This window comes from Lithobates pipiens, unplaced genomic scaffold, assembly GCF_037356315.1.
Source record: "Lithobates pipiens isolate NorthernLeopardFrog02 unplaced genomic scaffold, aLitPip1_a1.2 Scaffold_18, whole genome shotgun sequence".
Classification (NCBI taxonomy): domain Eukaryota; kingdom Metazoa; phylum Chordata; class Amphibia; order Anura; family Ranidae; genus Lithobates; species Lithobates pipiens.
In genome coordinates, this window is record NW_027507758.1 from 350,083,888 (window position 1) to 350,106,148 (window position 22,261).

At 40.6% G+C, this 22,261-nt stretch overlaps 1 protein-coding gene across 2 annotated transcripts in view; it reads left to right on the top strand.

The window, feature by feature from the left end:
- ATP13A3 (ATPase 13A3) overlaps positions 1-22,261 on the top strand; it is a 172,425-nt gene that overhangs the window by 132,019 nt on the left and 18,145 nt on the right. For both annotated transcript variants that reach the window (XM_077487469.1, XM_077487470.1), the window contains exons 18-24: positions 7,775-7,928; positions 10,099-10,219; positions 12,072-12,196; positions 14,830-15,002; positions 16,519-16,641; positions 16,717-16,796; positions 18,417-18,459. In XM_077487469.1, coding sequence (XP_077343595.1) covers positions 7,775-7,928; positions 10,099-10,219; positions 12,072-12,196; positions 14,830-15,002; positions 16,519-16,641; positions 16,717-16,796; positions 18,417-18,459 — 819 coding nt within the window. The remainder of the gene's footprint in view (positions 1-7,774; positions 7,929-10,098; positions 10,220-12,071; positions 12,197-14,829; positions 15,003-16,518; positions 16,642-16,716; positions 16,797-18,416; positions 18,460-22,261) is intronic.

Below are 22,261 nucleotides of genomic sequence, written 5' to 3' on the forward strand. Positions count from 1 at the left end.
TGTATCCAGTCTTCCTGTGGGCAGCAGTATAATCCAACTGTATCGGAATTCCTGTGTCCCTCAATGGACTTCAAAATAGATTTTACATTAAGTACAAAGGTCCCATCTATTTCTGACAAGTATGTTGCAGCATTGTGAAAATATATACTGTGTGTGTGTGTGATAGGCAGAACTTTTTGGAAAATATGCCGTTTGCTCCATATGGAATAAAGAAAGCCATATAGGCCTCTATATCGGACCTATACGGTTTTCTTTATTCCATATGGAGCAAACTGCATATTTTCCATTTACGAATTTTTACTTACAAATCCCCATAATTTCCAGGGGACTTTAGGCCTGCCCTGAAAGTATAAAAATGATTAATACATTCACATATGTTTAGGTCATTACCCTACAGTCACTAAAGAGTTTGTTACCCCAACATTTAATATTCCTGATATGTGTCTGTTGTGTTCAAAAGTATCCTCTTCTCCTTGCATTGCTTCCTTTTTGTGAAATACTCGATGATCCTGCCAGTTCCTATGGAAATATTTCACTGAGTGGATCAGAGTACTGCTTTCTCCTTTCCTCCTGCTGGCATGTTCCTCTGCAGTCTCCAACCCCAGCTCTCCAAGTCCATCATGCATCAGAGAACATAGGTCATGTGATCACATAGTGAAAATAGAAAATATTATTTCGATATTTTTTTTATCTATACCCAAATGTTTTGTCATTTCTCTTTTAAACTGAATCAGTTTTTTTTTTTTACAAGGTAAAGTGATTGTAAAGTAATTTTTATTTTTTATAAAAACATGATATACTTAATATTGCATGTGATATTTCACAGAATAGTCCCAAACTTCCTCCCCTTTGGTTCCCCACCAGTGCTCCGAGCTCCTCCTGTTTGGCAAGTGTCCAGATATAAAGCAGCTTCCAATAGTGACACTTGTGTGGGCTTGATCCCGAGTTGTGCTGCCTATGTCCATAGACACAGTGCGGCATGGTTCCCCCCCTCTCCTTCATCACAGCCAATTCCTCCTGCAGCTCTCCGTCTGGTAAAAAACAATGTGGGTTTTAGAGCCACTTTAAGAATGGTGTGCAATTCGTGTGAGCCAGCAAATGGTAGCAGTTTTTTGCTTATGCTCTTCTTTCTGATCAATGAGAAGCAAATTTATGTTTGTAATTCGAAATAAAAAAAACAAAACAAAAAAAAATCTGTTCCCTGCAAACTTAAGACACAAAGTAGTTATAATATTTGTTATCCTCTACATAATTCTTCAGAACATTTTATACACATTTGTTAAAGTAGAAGTTTATGATATCTAGGAACTGCTTTCAAAAATGGGTCCTAAAATATAAGAGCGCGCTAAGAAAAAAAAAAAACTAGCATCAGGGGACACAGAGCCATAGTAATTACTATGTGGGTTATATCGGACCGACAGGTGCTGGACACTGGCACACCCCTAAGGCGAGTACTTCCCCCATATAACCCCTCCCATTACTGGGGGGAGTAATTTTTTTCACCACTGTCTAAGGTGTTGCGCACGAGTAAAGATGTGCTGTGCTGAGCTCCACAGGCAGTAATCCTTTGAGAGCCAGCTATGCTGGCCGGATCCGTTCTGATGTCTTCTAATGGGCTAAATGAATGCTTGCGAATGCTTCCCTTTGAGAGCTGGGCCCTGGGATCCAGTACTTTTTGGTAGTAAGGCCATAAAGTTTTACTGGCAGGGTCCTGTCACAGGCCCAGGATTGTGGGTTAACCTGAGTTCACCGGTTCCTGAAGGTTTCCTTTTAAGGTCTTGGAGCCTATCATGAAGGGTGAAGATTGGGTTTTTATCTCTGATAAAACCCTACTGCGAGGATAAGGTAAGGGAGATTTTCTCAGGAATTTCTCCTTCTATGTATTGTGTTGTCATGTCTGTGTCTTCACTGGGGGCTGTATTGAGCGCTCACTATCCTGATGCTGGAAACAGCAGAAGCTTTCACTCTCCTCTCCTTCAGCCGGTCCAGACCCTCTGGTAAGAAAAGGAGGCTCTGATCTCTTCCTGTGCTCCAGATTGGATTTTCTCTCTTCAAGGGACATGCCAGACCATCTACCTTGTTTAAAAAAAAATATATATATATTTTTTGTAAAGGTCAGACCAGGCCAGTCAAAAGTGCTGCAGGATGCCGCTCGCGTGGGAAAATCAGCTCCTTTGAAAAAGGAAGAGGGGGGAAGTGTTTTAAAGCACTGTGAATGAAGCTGTTGCCTGGCGGTGGAGGGCCAGAGCAGAGAGGTTGGCTGGTCAGGTTTGGTGATGCAGGCAATTCCCTTTGACAACATGGTACTTTAAAAGCTGGGATTAATAGCAGTTATTGTACTGTACTATAGCCTAGGAAGTTTGCATTCTTTTGCTGGTAGTGCCTCTGCTTTGTGTTGTAAGCTATGAGTGGTAAAGGGACCAAGAACTCCTCTAAGGGTTCTAAGGGGTCAATGGTGTACAACAAGCTATAGACCCTTTCCAAAAGAATGTCATCTTCCCCTGAGAGGTATACGAGGTTCAGGGGAAAGTCCTCAAGGGCAGCACCAGGATCTTGGGGACAGAAAGCCCATGAAGCAGAATGCTAAAGCCTTCTCTTGAAGGAGCACCCCCACTCGTTTGGGTGAGGGGAAAGGTCCTGCGATTCTCAGTCTGGCAGGAACAATGTCAAGAGCAGAGGGATTTCTGCAATTTTTTCTCTAGGTTACGACTAGAGTTCCAGGAACCCGAATGGCTCAGTCGGCTTTGATCTGAGGGTCCGGGGTTCGGGTCCCTGTTTGGGTGCTGCCTGTGGGGTTCTTGGGCTGCTGATGCAGCAGTCTTTATATAAGAGTTTCCGTCTCCTCAGAGAATGTTTCTAAGGATGCAGAAAAAATAAAGTCTCTCTTCCTGGCTCTGGATTAGCTGTTATACCAGTCGGTGATATCAGTGGTTCCCTTAGTAGAACAGGGGGTTTTGGGCTCAAACCTTTTAAGGTTCCAGAACTAAACAAAAAGGTAAGACCCATTCTAGATCTCAAAGCTCTAAATCGGCACTTAAACATCTGATACTTTCATAATTAGAACGGCTATGTCCATCCTGCAAGGAGGGGGAGTTGCATATCTCCATGTGCCAAAGTTTCCCGCTTACCAGAAATTTCTGCTTTTTGAAATATAAAATAATTTTTTCAGTTGTGGCCCTTCCGTTCGGCTTAGCCACAGCACCACGAGTGTTCTGAAAGATTCTGGCATCTCCTTTAGCCAGGTTAAGGGCTCAAGGCATAGCCTGTTAGAAGATCTACTTTTAATAGATTATTCAGTCTTAGGTCTAAAACCTGAGTCTGATCTCAGCCGTAAATATCTGAAATCTTTAGGTTGGATTCTCAACCTAGGAAGATTCTCCTTAAAACCATCAAGGAGATTACGCTACTTGGTGGCTGGTTATAGATACCATACAGAAGAAGATAGTCTTACCCCAGACGAGAATCAGTTCCATTGTAGGATTAATTCAGCTTATCAGAACAAAGGAAAATTCCTTCATTTGGCTGTGTAGGAGATTTTTAGGGCAAATGATGGCCTCCTTCAAGGCCGTCCCTTACGCGCAGTTTTAACCAAAGACTGCTTCAAGACATCATCCTGTCGGTCTGGAATAAAGAAGATTCAGGCCTTGTTTGTTTCCAATATGCTTGGCTCCCGACATAGGTCAGAGCCTAAATTGATGGTTGCTATCCAGCAAAAGGGGAAATCTTTATCCTGGAAGATTCTGTCCAGGGGAGATGGTCCAGGTTAGAGGACCTTGCCTATCAAATTTTTTGGAAGTTTCAGGCGGTACATCTGGCCCTAGAATCTTGGCGGTCAGACTACAGGACTGTCCTGACAGGATTCAGTCTGACTAGACCACGGCGGTGGCTTACATCAATCACCAGGGGAGGCACGAGAAGTCGTGCAGCCCATAAAGAGGTGAATAGTGTTCTAGTTTTGGCAGAACATAACACTCCTTGCCTATCGGCAATTCAAATTTTTCAGGTGTACTACTTGAGACTCCAACAATTTATTTCTGGGAGAATGATCTCTTCACCCCATCTTCCTAGCAATATGTCAGATGGGGTATTCCGGACATGGACCTATTCGCGTCCAGGTTCATTATCAAGATCGACAACTTTATGTCGAACAAGGGGTCCGCTAGCAGTCGGAACAGACGCATTAGTCTTCCCAGGGGATCAGTTTTCACTGATCTATGCATTTCCTCCAGTTCCTCCCAGTTCTACTTCCACTCCTTCTCCGCAGGAACAAAAGGAGGTGATTCTGGCGGCTTCAGTGGGTCCCAGAAGATCTTAATTTACCGAGATCATAAAGATGGCAGGAGGAGTCCTTTGGACTCTGCCATTATAGCCAGACCTTCTTTCACAGGGTCTGGTATTTCATCCTACCTTACGGACAAAAAGTTTAACAGGTTTGACTGTTGAATCCCACTCTATAAAAGATCTTGGGTGATCTCCTTCGGTCTACTCTGACTAATGCCAGGAAGCTGGCTTCCAGAATAACTTTAGAGTCTGAAAGGCATAGGTTTCTTGGTGTGGATCCGGGGGTTGGCACGAAGTATGTCAATAGGCAGGATTCCTGATTAATGCACATTGAATCTGAAATGAAGCTGGACTTCTATCAAGAGCCAGATCCCAGCCTTATCAGTGTCTTTTCCTATGGCCTCTTGCTTCCCACTCTTGGTGCGTAGCTTATTCAGGGGGTAGCACGGTTTATTCCCCCTATCAAGACACCTCTAAATCCTTGGGATTTAAAATTGGTCTTATCAGCTTTGCTGAATCGGCCATTTGAACTGAGAAATTCCCTTGGTTCTTTGACAAGAAAGATCTTTTCTGTTTGCCAGTTCTTCTTCTAGAAGAGTATCTGAACTAACGGCTCTGTCTTGTAAGAGCCCTATTTCATCATGCATAAGGATGAGGTGGTTTTATGTCCTCATCCTGAATTCTTTCCAAAAGTGGTAACAGGTTTTCGTTTAAACCATATTATTCTTCCTTATTTTTCCCCAGAGCCTTAATCTGGGGAAGAGAAAGCACTACATTCTCTTGATGTAGTAAGAGCAATCAGTGTCTATCTAAGAGCGACCGCTCAGGTTCGCAAAACACAGGTTTTGTTTGTACTGCCAGAGGGTCCAGGATGTGGACAAGCAGCATCAAGATCCACGATTTTCAAAATGGATTTGTCAAAGTGATTGTTCTAGCTTCAGCTTAAAGAAAATTCTTCCTTCTCATATTAAGAGTACATTCATCCAGGGCGATTAGTGCCTCTTGGGTGGTGCATCCTCAGGCCTCTATGGCTCAGATCTGTAAGGCAGCGACTTGGTCTTCGGTTCATACGTTTTTCAGATTTTATCAAATCAATATTAAAGGTCATGAGGATATTGCCTTTGGGCATAGCATATACTGCAGGCTGCAGTATGAGTCCTCTGGCCTTCTGTTTTTTGTTCTGTCTCCCCCCCCCCCCCCCCCCCTTCAGTTGCCATTGGGATGGGACATCCCACATAGTAATTACTATGGCTCTGTGTCCCCTGATGTAAGAAAAGAAAATAGGATTTTTAGAACCGCTTACCTGTAAAATCCTTTTCTATGATGTACATCGGGGGACACAGAGGTCCCTCCCTTCTCCTTATACACTTGTATTGCTTGGCTAAAAAACTGAGGACTCCCAGTAATGGGAGGGGTTACTTGGAGGAAGTACACACCTTAGGGGAGTGCCAGTGTCCAGCACCTATCGGTCCGATATAACCTACATAGTAATTACTATGGCTCTGTGTCCCCTGATGTTCATCAAAGAAAAGGATTTTACAGGTAAGCTGTTTTAAAAACCCTATTTTTTTTCTTTTTATATAGTAAAGCTGCTGAAACGGTATGTAACTGGAGAAGTAATTCCAAATTGTTTTTGAGCCATAGCAAAGCGAGTGATCAGATTATGTATACGATACCTTCTAGTTTTGTGCTCATGTGTCTGACAAGCAGCAGCTGCTGTTCAGTAAGAATGTCCAAAATGCTGGGGTGCAGCTGAATCTGCCATGAACAACTGTTTTGCAGAAGTCTGCTGTTTGAACCCATCTGATCGTTATGCACCTCTCTCAAAGATTTATTCAGTTACCACCAACACACTAATGAACATTGTCCTGCTTAGACCTATGATCCATTTAATGCTGTTTTTCACATATATTTCCCTAAGACTTTTATATGCTGTAGCAGGGCCCTCTGATTCCCCTTGTCTTCAATTGTATTGTAATGTCTACCCTAATGTTGTAAAGCGCTGCGTAAACTGTAGGCGCCTTATAAATCCTTTATAATAATAATAATAATAATACTAAGCAACACTGTGGCTGCTTATGGCAGAAACCACAGACCTTGAGTGGGATACTGGTGACCTAATAGTAAAAACATTAATCTTCAGAAGAGGGGGCATAATTGAGAATTAAAATAATTGTTTAGTAGCCATATGGTATCATTCTACAACCACACAATTTATGTCTTGCTGGAGTGAGCTAATAAACCCTTTATTGTAGAATCTATGAGTAATTGAATTTTTTTTTAATTTAGGCTTCTTGATTGTTGCTCAGTGGTATAGAATTGAATAGTTGTTTTAACTTTGTATGGTCACATTTGTCTCCTGACATTACCTAGAGAAGTGATGTTACTTTGTGATGATACTGTGTAATTCTCCTAATAAAAATATAATGTACTTAAAGAGAACAGTCCAGGTTGGACTAATGCTAGAATCTGGATATTTAGTTTTAAACTTTTGTAATTGAGTAGGTGTACTGACAAGAATTGTAGTTTTCCTTGACTCCGACTCTTCTCCCGGTGGCCAGTGGGTGAGGGATCTTCTTCCAGCCTCGCTGTCACATTTTGAAAATAGGGGTTCACCCACACTGCCGTGTCATTTATTGACAGCGATCTGTAAACTACAAGTACCATCAGCCATTGCAGTTCTCAATGAACTGTGAGGGGGGTTGATGAGCGCTCTTGTAGTTCATTCACAAACTTCACAGCTTGTAATCATTAGAGTTGCAGGCTTAAAGCTACAGGGCTGGTCTGCAGGAGCTGACATTTCTCCACTGATCATGGGTGCAATGCTTCCCAGGCTCCTGTGGGAAAAAAATAATAAACTCTTTTTATTTTTTCCTGCAAAAATACATGCTTTTATTATTTTTTCCCCGAAAGGTGAACTTGGCCTTTAAAGGTGAACTTTAAGCATAATATAAGGCAATTTAATGCTCTCATGTAAACAAGAGTGCTAGAATAAGTACCGGAATCTCCCTTATCAGCCTTCTAACATTCCTTGTACAGCACTATTAAGATGTGAAAAGGGATTGACTGCACTATGCACTCCATCTCAACTGCATGATTTGAAGAACATTCCTATCCAACATCAGCGCCTGACATCTACAAAAAAAAACAAAAACACTTCCACTAAAATCTTGTGGAAAACCTTCCCAATAGTGTAGAAACTGTTATAGCTGCAAAAATGAGAAGGCGGAGCACTCATTATTTCCCACTCTTTTGGAAACCAGCTCATATAGGTTTGATGGTCAGATGGCCACAGTGCTTTTTCCCAGATAGCGTTAGCTCCTTGGTCTTCATGGTACTGTTTGTAAAGTCATCATCTATCAAACACTGGGGCTTTCCAGAAAACTGTATATTTACGTTGAAATTATGTGACTTTTTCTATTAAACCATGTGTATGTATGTATATATATATTTTTTTGGTTTACTTCCCTCCCTTTTTTTACCTTTCTTGCAGACCTCATATGAGATTGGAATTGTACGGCAGTTTCCTTTCTCTTCAGCTTTGCAGCGTATGGCAGTGGTTGCCAAAGTGCTTGGAGAAAAACGTATGGATGCTTATGTGAAAGGAGCTCCTGAAGTGGTAGCCAGCCTTTGTAAGCCAGAGACAGGTAAACTACTGTTATTCTTCTCTGGAATGTATCTACATAGTTGCATAGTCTGGTTGAAAAAAAACACAAGTCCATCCAGTTCAACCAATAGAAGGGGGGGCTTTTTTTATTTATTTTTTTATACTATACTATACACACAATCCTATACTCCCACCCCCACCGCTCACCAGTGTTTCTTGGGCTTTCCGTTTCCACCAACCCAAGAAACGATCTGATGGTGCGGCCAGCTGGTCACAGAGGTGAAAAGACTCTGGATTGGAGGACCGGAGCGATGTCATGGCGTCTCTTCTGGGCCAGGGTGGAAGTAAACCTTTCTATTTATTTTTTTAAAGCAAAGTATAAAAAAACATTTTGTTAATCTTTTGCATTTAAAGGTAAAGGAGAGATTTGGGGTCTTTTTGACCCCGGATCTCTCCATAAAGAGGACCTGTCATCCTTCTTTCCATTGCAAGGGATGTTTACTTCCTTTATGTAAAAAAAAGTGCTAAAAAAAATTAAAGGGACAGTGTAAAAATAAATAATTGTATAGTAATAAAATATTAAAGCAGCCCCCCATCCCTCTGTGCTCGTGCTTAGAAGCGACAGCATACATAGGTCGCGCAAACATATGTAGACGGTGTACGTACCACATGAGGCATCGCTGCAAAAGTTAGAGTTAGACCTAGAGCAATAATTCTAGTGCTCCTCTGTAACTCTAAGGCTATGTGATAGGATTTCCGACAACAAAACTGGATTTTTTTCCGTAGGATGCTGGCTCAAACTTGTGTTGCATACACACGGTCACAAAAATGTTGTCGGAAAGTCCGAACGTCAAGAACGCGGTGACGTACGACGAGCTGAGAAAAATTAAGTTCAATAGCCAGCGCACACTCTCGGAATTTCCGACAGCAAGTCTTGTTGTTGGAAAATTTGAGAACCTGCTCTCAAACATTTGTTGTCCAACAACAAATGTTGTATGGAACATACACACGGTCGGACTTTCCGACAACAAACTCGCATCCAACATTTGTTGCCGGAGAATCCTATTGTGTACGGCCCATAACTCTAGTAACCTGTGAAAATGTTTAACCACTTCAATACTTGCCATTTTCACCCCCTTCCTGCCCAAGCCAATTTTCAGTTTTCAGTGCTGTCGCAATTTGAATGACAATTGCGCAGTCATGCAACACTACCCAAATGAAATTTTTATAATTTTTTCCCCCCCCGCAAATAGAGCTGTCTTTTGGTGGTATTTGATCACCTCTGCGGCTTTTATTTTTTGCGTTATAAACAAAAGATAACATTTTTCCTCAGTTTAGGCCAATATGTATTCTGCATATTTTTGGGGAAATATGCAATAAATGTATATTGATTAGTTTGCGTAAAAGTTATAGCGTCTACAATATAGGGGATAGTTTTATGGTGTTACTATTCTTTTTTTTTTTTTTTCTAGTAATGGTGGCGATCTGCGATTTTTATCATAACTGTGCCATTGCAGCGGACATACCGGACACTTTTGATGCCATTTTTTGATCATTCACATTTATACAGCGATCAGTGCTATACAAATGCATTGATTACTGTATAAATGTCACTGGCCTGGAAGGGGTTAACACTCGGGGGCGATCTAGGGGTTAATTGTTACCTAGGGAGTGATTCTAACTGTAGTGGGAGGGGACTCACAAGGGCAGGAGACCGATCGGTGTTCCTCTGTACTGGGAACACATGATAGGCCTCCTCTCACCTGACAGGACGTGTATCTGTGTGTTGAAACACACAGATCCACGGTCCTGCTCTGTCAACGGGCAATCACGGGTGCCCAGCGGATATCGCAGCCGCCAAGCATGCGCATCGGATTTTGAGTGATGCAGCGGGGGCGCAGCGATGGCTGGGAAGCCCAGGACGTCATATGACGCCCGCCCAGGATGGGAGGTCCCTCCTGCGGATGTCGTATGACTATGGCTGGGATGGGAAGTGGTTAAGTATTGTAGTTTGTCACCTTTTTTAGTTTGGTTGTTTTTCTGCACTTTTTTCCAGTTCCCAAATGTCCTTTTTAACTGGTGCCCAAATTTGAACTTCTTATTCTAGGTGATATCTTACCTACAAAATTATTACAAAAGATACATATTGAACACTGTGTTTTGCTCATTTATACTAGTTTAAATACTATTTGTTAATTTTATTTTTGTAGTTCCAGCAGATTTTGCAACTGTTTTAGAGGACTACACAAAGGAGGGATACCGTGTTATTGCACTTGCTCACAGAAAACTGGAGTCAAAGATTGCATGGCACAAAGTCCAAAATATTAGTAGGTATGGAATTCATTTTTGTCTAATCATTTTATTGTATTGTGTGGTACCAGTGGTGTCACAGATGGAGTTAATAATTTTAACCCCAACTCCAGGCAAGTATAAAACGCCACCTCCTAATCTGGTTATGTAAAAAAAAGTTGTATATGTTTTGGCAGTATAAGAGGGAAGAACAGCAGTGTGAGCTAATTATGGCTATATTGCATTGCACAATGCCATCAAAGTATCTTTAGGGGCGGGTTTACATGAAAGTACAGCACATAAATTATCCCTATTACTATCCAATCAGTATGTGGAGAGATCAACAAACTAAATTTATTTACAACGTATGTGCAATTGAGAAAGGTGACATTGTTGCCCACCTGAATATACTGTGAGGCAAGTCTGGGTGAGCTGAGTTAGAAATTTTTTGTCAAGTAAATATTTCTCGTGTGTATATTAAGTGTGTGTTAGACTTGCAGGAAGTGTGGTGGCACATCTGTTTCTTTCTCATTTGCATAAATTATTGCATGCGGTAAAAAGTCCAACTCGCAAAAAAATAAAAATATATATATATATTTTTTTTAAAGTCCTCTTATTTGTACTGTACAGGGCACGTGGGTTGACTTTTAGCCCATTGGTTATATGCTGTCACCTACAGATTATTGGACACTGGCAAAAACTTTGGGAACTGCTCCACAGTGTACCAGTACAACCCTGCTCACTTGGTGAGGCTCGAGTTGTGATGGATTACTACTTCTGTATTTTTCTTTCAAGATCAGACTGTTTATTGGCTAACCTTAATTTGCATGTTGGGAAAACCTACCCAGACTCTACAAACGGCCCCACTATTGTCTTGTTATAACTCTGTCCTATAGGTAACATTGTAGCATTTACTTATTTAAAATTGATGGTCTTTTCTTCCACCTAACCAGTTTATCTTACATTGGTTCTTCTCAAGAGTCGCAGGCCCACCACTTGTTTTTCTTTTCAAAAACATTTTCAACAGATGGCTGTTGGGTCCGTTGACTCTTTTTTTTTTTTTTTTTTTTTTTTTTTTTCCTGTGGGCTAGTTGCTACAAATTTCACTGTTTTGTTGTCCACATCTTGGTTTATTGCTTGGGGATATCTCTAAGAATTCACTTCTGTGTCCTGCATTGTCCCATTAAAATAATAGGAATTTTAATGTACTTGTAAATTTTATATCTTGGAGTACTGCATACAGGTCTTTCCCCTATTCCTCTGTGATCGCCTTACTGTGAGGGAGGGTACCATTGAGAGAGGGGTTGCCGAAGGCATCTCGGGTGGGGGGGGCAGGGGGGCCCATGTGATGGGAGGCACACACCCCAAGTGAGTGGAGGGTTTCATTGTGATACAATATTGAGCACCTCCCCTCAGTTTTAGAGTACAGGCACCATTTTATGCAGCCATTCCCAGGATTCATACAAGTTTGGGTTTTTTCAACAGAGGGTTATATAGGTACACGGGGGGGGGGGGGGGGAGTGCTTCCCAGCATAGCTTTTACCAGCGTTCAATCACCTAAAGGAGTACTGTACTTCACAATATTTCTTTTAGCATCATTTTGTGTTCTTAACATTAAAGTTTAGTTTGGCTAGTTTATCTGTAATCAAAACTGTAGTTAGGTGAGAAAGTTATCAGAATATGATTGCAAAGAAGTCTTTCCAATGGCACACAGATGCCCAAAATTTTAAAACGATGGGAAATCTAGCCATTCCATACTAGAAAAGGAAAAGTTTAGACTGAAAAAATAATTCTGTCAACTTTGTATAAAAATTGTGTTGTTTAATATTAGTGTTGTATATGTATAGGAAACGTGCTTTCTAATAGTTTGATGCAACATTTTCAATTATTGCAGAGATGCAATTGAAAACAACATGACATTCCTGGGGTTGATTATTATGCAAAATAAATTAAAACTGGAGACTCCAGCTGTACTTGAAGACCTTCGCAAAGCCAACATACGTATGGTCATGGTCACAGGTGAGAAAAAAGTGGTGACTCAAATGGCTTTAAAGAAAGTTTAGCTAATCTGTGTTTATTTCAGTAGAAAAAGTACTGAGTGCATTTTTAAACACTTTTTTTATTAATGGATATGCATTACATTAATGGATTCAACAGAATTCTCAACATTAGCACCATAGCAAATAAAATACATTTGACTTAACATGTACCAGGTTATTTGAGAACCTATTTATAGCCTGCTTGGATCACAAAATAAAAGCTGTAAAGCATAAAATGATTCACCATTATTTTCCTGGATATTGGGAATCAACACTAAGAGGTCAGAGTCCTACCATTTGGCATACAGTACACCTGCGTCAATGGACTTCTCAGTTATTGGAAATGGTGAGGTTAGATGCACACCACATATCCCAAATTGTATTATATTTTTGGGCACCCTCTATATTTATGCACAAGTTTTTCATATGGCAGCATTTGATTTATCGTCCTTATTCACTTATGAACAAATGGCAGATTTGGTTGAATCCATTTGAGTGCAATAGCTTTCTTAGCTATAAACAGTGTCTCATTCAGTAGTACTCTGTGATACTTCTGCCATTGCTCCTCGTCCCTGAGTGCATTTTTGACACAAAAACAACCTGAATAAACTTCTTTGTCAATATAAACCACATGGGTAATCGGGAAAGTGCCCCGTCTCCAACAGTACTTGCACGGCTCTCATACAGCACTTAATATCCTTCATGCTTCATCATAACAGTGTGAGGAATCATCACCTGCTCTCTGGATAGATTGCATACTAATCTAGAAAGAGTTTTTTGTGTGAGGAGAACTTTGCCTGATGCTCTTTATTTATCATCAGTCATTATTACACTGTAGCACAGCAGAAATGGTGTGATAATTGAAAGCATGCCCAAAATCGGACCGATCGCTTGATTTGTTTGTCAATAGCCATTTTGTTTGTGGTACTTGCTGCAGTTTGACATGCATTTTTCGAAGTATACCTTTCACTGCTCTAAGAAATTCTGGAGACTGCAAAAGCGTGAAAAAGTTTGATCAGAAGTTTTAGTTCCTTTTTTTTCATCTTTTATTTTGGTTATAAGCGAGTTGACACCATAGTCGGTGGTATGTCTGCAAGATTGCTGTATTTCCTATTAGTAAGAAACCCAATTGCTGCATATCTTGTATTATGCATACCTACATGTCCTCTGGGAAAATTAGACACCTCAAGAAGTACATGCTTATTACATTTTATTTACACCAGGTCATATCCGTATGCTGCAATGCTGACTTTATCCTGGCATTACACCTGGAATAAAATTAGGCTTCTGTGTTTATCAGTGTGAGTTGGAGTGATAGCCACTCGCCCACCAGCAGTTGATGTCACTAAAGACAAATTTTTTTGGTTTTAGACAGCATGGAGAGGGATTAGAACCCCTGTCAGCTTGTATTGCTTTCTGTGTTCCCTTAGGGAGATTTCCCCTCTCTATTTGTCCCGTTAACCATTATCATTGAAGGTAAAAGAAAATTCCAAATTTTGGGTTGATATTAAAACTGTAATAAAGGGGAAATCTTCCAATGGGGACACCCAGGGAATCCCCCAATACTTTGGAAGGATTTCCTTTTACTTCCTGTTTTGGCTATGGGACAGAAAGTAAAGGGAAACCTCCCCAGTGGGACACATGGCACAAAAAACGACGGGTTATAACTCTCCCTAAATTTATTTTAAAAAAGTGTTTTGCCTTTAATGACACTTTAAATTGGTTGTTGATTAGCTCCTACTGAGTGCATTCATCATTTACCAGTGAAGGTGCTTAAAGTGTTTTTAAAGTCTTAAAGCTGATTTCCATGTTTCCTGTAACTTTAAATAGTTAGTTGGACCAAGGTGGTCCAAACAAACTATTTCCTTCACTAAGAGCCCTTGCACACTGAAAGAGTGGGGCATTGGTGGTAAAGTGTCGCTAGTTTTAGCTGTGCCTTACTGTAGTTTTAGAAGCGCTTTTTGGGCGCTGGGGGGGGGTCAAAGCGCCCTGCTATTGGTGCGAAAAGCGCCTCTTAAATAATGGTTAAAAGCTCCCACAAAGGCGCTTTGCTGGTGCTGCCCTTTGAGTGTTTACACTACTCCTTAAGCGCCTCAAAGAAGCTGCTAGCAGGACTTTTTTTTTTTTTGGACAACCTGCCAGCGCAGTGTGAAAGCACTCTGACTTTCACACTGGGATTGCAGATGAGGCATTTTTTAAGCGCCTTACAAGTGCTATTTTTGGCGCCTGAAAAACTCCCCTGGTGTGAAAGGGGTCTAAATGCTGCATGGCTCTAAGCACTGTATAAACTGCATGTAGCTTCAGCTACATACAGTGCACATTGCTGGGTCACAACCCGCTTACCATGGTAAGCGGCTTGTTATGGTGGCACTTGGATGGGAAAAGGAGCGAAGAGTGCTGGCCAGGGACCCCAAAAGTGGAAGTTCGGAGCCACTCTGTGCATTGCACAGAGCAGTTAAATATAAGATGCTTATTATTTTAATTGAAAAAATTAATCACTAACAGCATTACATAGTGGAGATGCTTTTTGAAATAAAAGGGCATAAGGTAAGTCACATTTAATGACTGCAAACTAGTGTATTTATGGACTACTTGTACTGACTTCTTTTACAGGAGACAACATGTTAACTGCAATTTCTGTTGCCCGGGACTGTGGAATGATTCTACCTCATGATAAAGTTATTGTAGCAGAAGCACTACCTCCAAAGGATGGCCAGGCTGCCACAATTAACTGGCACTATGCAGACACCATGCCAAGGAGCAATTTAAATGCAATTAACTCAGAGGTGAGTTCTAAACTCAAGTTCATTGACAGGAACTTACATTTTTACTTGTGTAGAACAAATGATTCATTATAAATCAGAAAAAAAGGTGTGTGTATATGTATATATGTATGTGTATATATATATATATATATATATATATATATATATATATATATATATATATATGTATGTGTGTGTGTGTGTGTGTATATATATATATATATATATATATATATATATATATATATATATATATATATATATATATATATATAATTTACATACAAATACTACAGAAAGACAGAACAAGTCCTGGGGAAATGATATTGCTGCACATCATAGCCTCTTGTGATCCTTCAGTCTCCCCCCAATGGTCACTTTAGCCCTTGCCGCTTCCAGGACTTTACCAATACAAGCAGAGTTTTCCATGCACCCTTGTATTTTGGCTTACTCTATATGTTGTACATTCACTATATGGCTACTGTTCACCCAGTTTTGTTCCCTGTGTATATTTTTTTATCATGAGACTTTTTTGTTTGGTTAAGAGTAGTTACCCTTCCTTATATGCGTGGAGGATGGACTCGGGAAGGGAGGAGAAAAGGGCTGAAGAAAAAAGTTATGACAATCAAGTTATCTTAGGTTATTGACTTTAGAAAAAAAAAATCATAATAAGAAAGCGTAAACCTGAGTAGGGTTATCAGAAAGCGTAAGCCTGCAGCAGCCATAATGGGAGAATCTAGGGTCTTTCGGATTCCATTGGAATAAAAGGACAGAGCCTAAAATTAAGTTGTTCTGGAAGGGAGATAATGGTCTTATTGTGTAAGTTGGGGGCAGAAAAAAAAAATCAAAGTCCCTTTGAGCTTGCCAACATTGTCTATAGGAAGCAGGTCTTTTCAGGGTCATTACTTACAACTACTACTAGGGTCTGCAAAGTCATGAATTCATTAGAGATCTGGGTCCATTCTAAAATATGTAACGCTGATGTTTATTTCCAGTGGCAGGAAATGGCTACCTGATCAGCTAGTCTCAGAATGCCTCTACTTATTCTGGAAATGGACTCGGAAATCATTGACACATACCACTGCTTAAATGAGCTGCTTAATCTCTTACACAAAGTCTAACCTGGTCCCTATTTAAGCTACACTAGATTTGTTTGTGCTCAAAGTGCTTGTTGTGAACAAAGAAGGTTATATTGTCTATCTTTTCCACTTGTACATAAAAATATTACATTACCTTCATTAAGGATGCGCAGCAGTCAAAATTAACATTTTGTATTTATGCACTTACTGCAGCCTCATAAGAGATGTCAATCAGAACTACAATTTTTAAGAGGATGCAGTTGACAGTGTGATGACAGATGTTTTGTAGGTGTACCTGACTTTGCTGTTATTTATAAATGTGTCGCAAATACGAAATGTTTTATTTAAACCATAGCCACCAGTTATTTGTTCTCCATGCATGTGGCTTGCAAGCAATTCACTTTTGTTAGTAATTGATGTTGTGATTATTTTAAAGTTTCTCTCACTTTTGTTCTCAGGCTATTCCTATGAAAGCAGTGAATGACAGTTTAGATGAGAATCTGACGGTTGATTACCATTTTGCGATGAATGGGAAATCATTTTCAGTAATTCTGGAACACTTTCAGGACCTGGTTCCAAAGGTGTGGCACATGTAATATTCAGAGATTGGAGTCAAATGTATGTACAGTTTTCCTAATTGTTTTGTGTTGTCCTAGCTGGTTTTGCATGGTACAGTGTTTGCCAGGATGGCCCCGGATCAGAAGACACAGTTGGTGGAGGAACTGCAGAATGTTGAGTAAGTGCTGCAACCCACTACTGTCAATTTATGTCATTCCTTATTCACTGGAGAGATGATGGAACTGCATGGATTAATGCGTTCAGGTGTATAAATAGTCAATTAGCTTTTATTGTTTGAACTGAAACATGCATGTGACATTTCCTCAGGTAGGTAATGTACAGTTAGATTTGTTTAGGGTGGGTATATTTACACTATATTACCAAACGTATTGGAATGCCTGCCTTTGCAGGCACATGAACTTTAATGTCCCACCCTTTTGTAGTTATAACAGCTTCAACTCTTCTGGGAAGGCTGTCCACAAGGTTTAGGAGTGTGTCTATGGGAATGTTTGACCATTCTTCTAGAAGCGCATTTGTGAGGTCAGGCATTGATGTGGACGAGAAGGCCTTGCTCGCAGTCTCTGCTCTAATTCATCCCAAAGATGTTCCATAGGGTCAAGTTCCTCCACCCAAAACTCGTTCATTCATACTTTTGGTAATATAGTGTATGTGGTATTTGCAAACTTTGTAAACTCTCTTCATAAGTTTACCATAAGTATTATGTGGCAACAAAAAAATGAAATGACCATCCTTGTACATGAGCAAGAGTACACTTTGTCATTCTATCTTGTTAATTCTGAGGGGCTGTAGGTTATCTATAGATGGTATTGAACAATAGAAGTACATATAATGATGAGCAATACAAGCAAAGTAAAAAGTTCATATCATCATCATCATTTCTTTCCACAAGATGCCTTTTTAGCATACTTTATTATACAGGATTTACTATAGTTCTTGAACTTTTATTATTTTTTTTTTTTTTTTTTAGTACGTTTTGTCTTTGACTCTCCACCCCCTAGCTGCAGGCAGTACCTTTTTCAATGCACACAACAGCAACGCTGTGGTGTGAACTAATACATAGAAAACCAAACCTTTGCTTTCTTTGCTTAGCCTGTGAATTTCAGCTGCACTGGAAATAGCTGCAAGTTTAGCCCCAAATGCATCTGGAGTGAACAAACCCTTAGTTTTTTTGTTTTTTGTTTTTCAGTTCAACCTGCTGTCTAAATTAGGGCTCATGCACATGGCATCTTTAAGAAGTTTTTCTGAGCGCTCTTTTTTTTGCCTGGAAACTCCCCTCCGTGTTTGCCAATGTTTTCATGCACACTTTGGCTCTTTCAGGAGTTTATAGGCATATACTCTTACAGGCAGAAAAACCCACCAAGCTAGTGTTTTTGAGAGGAGCTTTCGAGCAGAAAAGACCACCTAGGGCACAAAAACGTGAAAAAGCTGAAAGAATCTCAAACAAACAAAATACAAAAATTTGCTGAAGGGAGGTTTTGTTTAAAAAAATTAAATAAAACTTATGCTCAAAGAAGCGCAATAAAAACGTGCAAAAGAGCACAAAAATGCCCAACTTCTTAAAGGAAAATAAAAGCTCAAATGCCTGTAAAAGCAGCTTCTTTTTTTGGAGCTGCATTGTGCATGAGCCCTAAGGTGTGTGATATAATGCTTGAGCTTCGTAAGACATAGCAAGCAAGAGACTATATACAGCTCTGACCAAACATTTTCTGCCTTGTCTGCAGCAATTCCCATCCATATGATTATTAAATACTACAGCTATTTCTTGCTTGTTTTACAGTTACTATGTTGGCATGTGTGGAGACGGAGCGAATGATTGTGGAGTAAGTAAAAACTTTTTCTAAAATGTGATCCAGGTAATGATGAAGGATAAAATTATTTCATAAGGAGCCACATAAAATATATCAATACAGAATTAAAGGCTAACTACACCTTTTAAACAAACAAAAGATTTCCCAGCACACTTACCAGCCCGTCTGCAAAACAACCACATTGACCATTCACGTTGAGAGGGTGTTTTGTTTGCACACATTTGCAAATATATGCACAAGCTATAGTGCCCACATCAAGGCTCCTCTGTATACTGCAGTTCTAACGCTATCATTTTCTGTCTCCCAAGTTTGGAGCACATATAGCAGTTATTAGATTAAGGGCAAGTGTGCCTGGAGGGAGCTCACTCCTCAAAGGTACAGGGATGCATATGAGGTCCAGCAAGAGCACAGAGGCGGCTGAAGGCATCCAGTGCATCTCCACACTCAATTCAACCAACTGTACAAAAAAGTGACATCCAACCCATAACTAGCCTTTGCAGTAAGTTGCACATGGAAGGGCAACGCGCTTCTCACAAACAAACAAGATTTCCCAGCACACTTACTAGCCAGCCTGCAAAAAAAAACAAATTGTCCTAACAAGTCACTCTAAAAATAGAGGGTTTGTTTGCACACATTTGTAAATGTGTAAGCCACCATGCCCACATGAAGGTTCCGCCTTTTAGTTTGTTGCTCATATTTGGCTACCCCGTAGCAGACAGATATGTAGCTCTCAATGGAACACAAATGTGGCGATTACCGCCCTCTAAGTCAGTTGATACTTCCTCCAGCTCAGTAACTGAAAGTCCAGACCTTTATACGGACAAGTCACTAGGAAGAATCTGCACTGCACTCGTGATTCACTTGGTCCCAGCTGCAATGCTTTACAGACTCATTTGCAAAAAAAAAACAAATGCGCATTTCTTTGCTGCAAATATGAATGTATTTATTATTTGCAAAATTTGTAGTTAGCCTTTATTTGTGTACACTTCTGTATCCTTCCATAGATTCCAGTACACTAACATCATGTCAGAAGTCAAACCTACAAGTGTAGTATCTGCCTTTTTTTTTTTTTTATCGCCAGATTTACTTTAAAGTTTTCTAACACGTTAGACCTTTCCATTGTAAAACACCAAAAACATTGATGTTTTTCCTTTACACTTAACTATATCTTCATTGTCTAGTACAGGACATAGGCATAATATTCATAAATCATGGGTTATAGGCTCATATCTTCAGGTGATTGGACACTGGCAATGCAGCTCTTGAGACCATCCCCTAAAACCCTTCATTTTTTGCTAGTGTCCAAAAGTAATAGACCTCGGAGGAAATTTCTCTGAACTTTATTTTCTATTCAGAATCTTCAACTCCTTACTATGTTCTATACAATAAAACCCTGGATTCCATAAGCATTTATTTATAAGTCCTTCAGTTTATAGTCCATATAAACAGATTATAGCAATGTGACCAGGTTGTGAAACAATAAAATGTCTATCCACAAATGGCAGCCTCTACAAGCAGATTAAAAGCAAAATCTAGCAGGAGCTTCAGAGTATAAAAGAGAAGAGGCATGTCTAAGTGTAGCAATATGGTTACATTTAATGAATTTACAACATTTAATCATCAACCATGTGAGATGCTTAGAGGCACATCTAAGCATGCGGGCATCAGGGGTAAAGCGGTCCACATTGACCATCCTCCTCACCGCTGTCAGTCTGCAATTGTGACCTGGCAGACCCTGCAGTAGAGCGATCTGAAAGCGAGGCTTGGAAACGCTCGTGGAGCGCAGCGTGGAAGGGATGATGTTGATGGCACTGCAGAGGACGGTCTATGTGGACAGATTTACCCTGGATACCTGCATACTTAGATGTGCCTGTTTTAATCATCAACCATGTGAGTTGCTAAGGCTGCTTTCTTACTGCGGTGGGGGGCTTTAGCTTTACCGCTGTTTGGACAATAGCAGCGTGCTTTTAACCCCTGCTAGCGGCCGAATATTAGGTTAAATGTGCCACTGCCAAAGCGCTTGCAGGCCCATTGATTCCAATGGCAGGGGCATGGAGGAGCAGTGTATTCACTGCTTTTTCTAATGTCCTGCGAGCGCTCCGACCCAGTGTGAAAGCACTCGGTTTCTCACACTGGGGCTGCAGGGGTTTTGTTTATCAGGTGCTATTTTTTAGCCCGAAAGCACCTGAAAAACGCCCCAGTGTGAAAGGGGTCTAAATGTTCTACCTTCATTAAATGTAACCATATTGCTACACTTAGAGGCACCTCTCATCTTTAACCACTTGCCGACCAGCTCACCCTGATATACGTCGGCAAAGTGGCACGGTTTTCAGAACAATGTGCCCGTAAGTCGCTGTGTCATGGGTGACTAGTGGGTGCCCGCGGGTCCCACGGACTCTGTCTGTCCAGTGGCCCGCGATCGTGACACGGAGAGGCAAAACAGGGAGATGTAAACAAGGCATTTCCCTGTTCTGCCTAGTAACATGACAGGGATCTACTGCTCCCAGTGATCAGGAGCAGTGATCTCTGTCATGTTCTAGTGAGCCCATCCCCCCTACAGTTAGAACACTCCCAGGGAACACACTTAACCCCTTGTTCGCTCCCTAGTGTTTAACCCCTTCCCTGCCAGTGACCTTTACACAGTAATCGGTGCATTTTTATAGCATTGTTCGCAGCATAAATGCTAATGGTCCCAAAATAGTGTCAAAAGTGTCTGTCTGCCGCTATGTCTTAGTCACAATAAAAATCACAGATCGCTGCCATTGCTAATAAAGAAAATAGTAAAAATTCCATAAATCTATCGCCTATTTTTGTAGACGTGATAACTTTTGCTCAAACCAATCAATATATGCTTATTGAAATTTTTTATTTTATTTTTTTTCCCCCAAAAAAATATGTAGAATACATATCGGCCTAAACTGAGGAAGAAATTAGTTTTTTTTCTTTTATATATGTTTTTTGGGGATATTTATTATAGTAAAAGTTTACTTTTTTTGTTTATAGCGAAAAATATTAAAAACGCAGACGTGATCAATCAAATACCACCAAAAGAAAACTCTATTTGTGGGAACAAAAAGTGCACAGTCTTCCCTACCACTGGCAAAGGAACTCCTCATAGCACCTGTTCGTGCATACAAAGCTGCCTATATATTGAGACACAGCAGTAATTGTCTGCAGAGGAATTTTCTGCATCCATTGCACAATTCCTCAGACAACTAATGGCTTTAAAACAAGTAGTTCTGTCCAGAGTTATACTCTGCCAGGCTCCTCCCCTTATCCATCTTCTAGCGTTGGCTTCTACAATCCCTGCCCTTGCAATTGTTATGGATCAGAACCGCAATCAGGCTCAGGTTAGATGTCTGCTGCTCCTAATTATAAAGTGGTAGATGTGCATGCACGACGGGAGTAACCACACTGACATCTGCTCAGTTTGATTACTTCCTCATCTCTCTCTGGGTCACCCAACTCATATCCAAGCTCTCTCACGCTATTCTATTCCTTCACTGCAGTCCCGGCTGACGGCTTCAGAGGGGAGTATGGGCAACTAATGGGTTAATATCCCTCCTCCACTGCTCCATTCTACACAGCAAATCAAGGATGGAGGCTCGTAGAGCTGCAAGGAAATATTAACAGGCTTCTCTCCCTGTCCCCTCACACTCTCCTGGCTGTATCATAAACTACAACCACCCTCATGGATGCTAAACATTAATCCACATACACATTTAGGACGTGACATTACCCCTGTCACCCCTTGCACTGCGAAGCCTCAGCAGCTGAGCTAAACCCTCAGGAGTCTCTCACACTGTCAACCCCG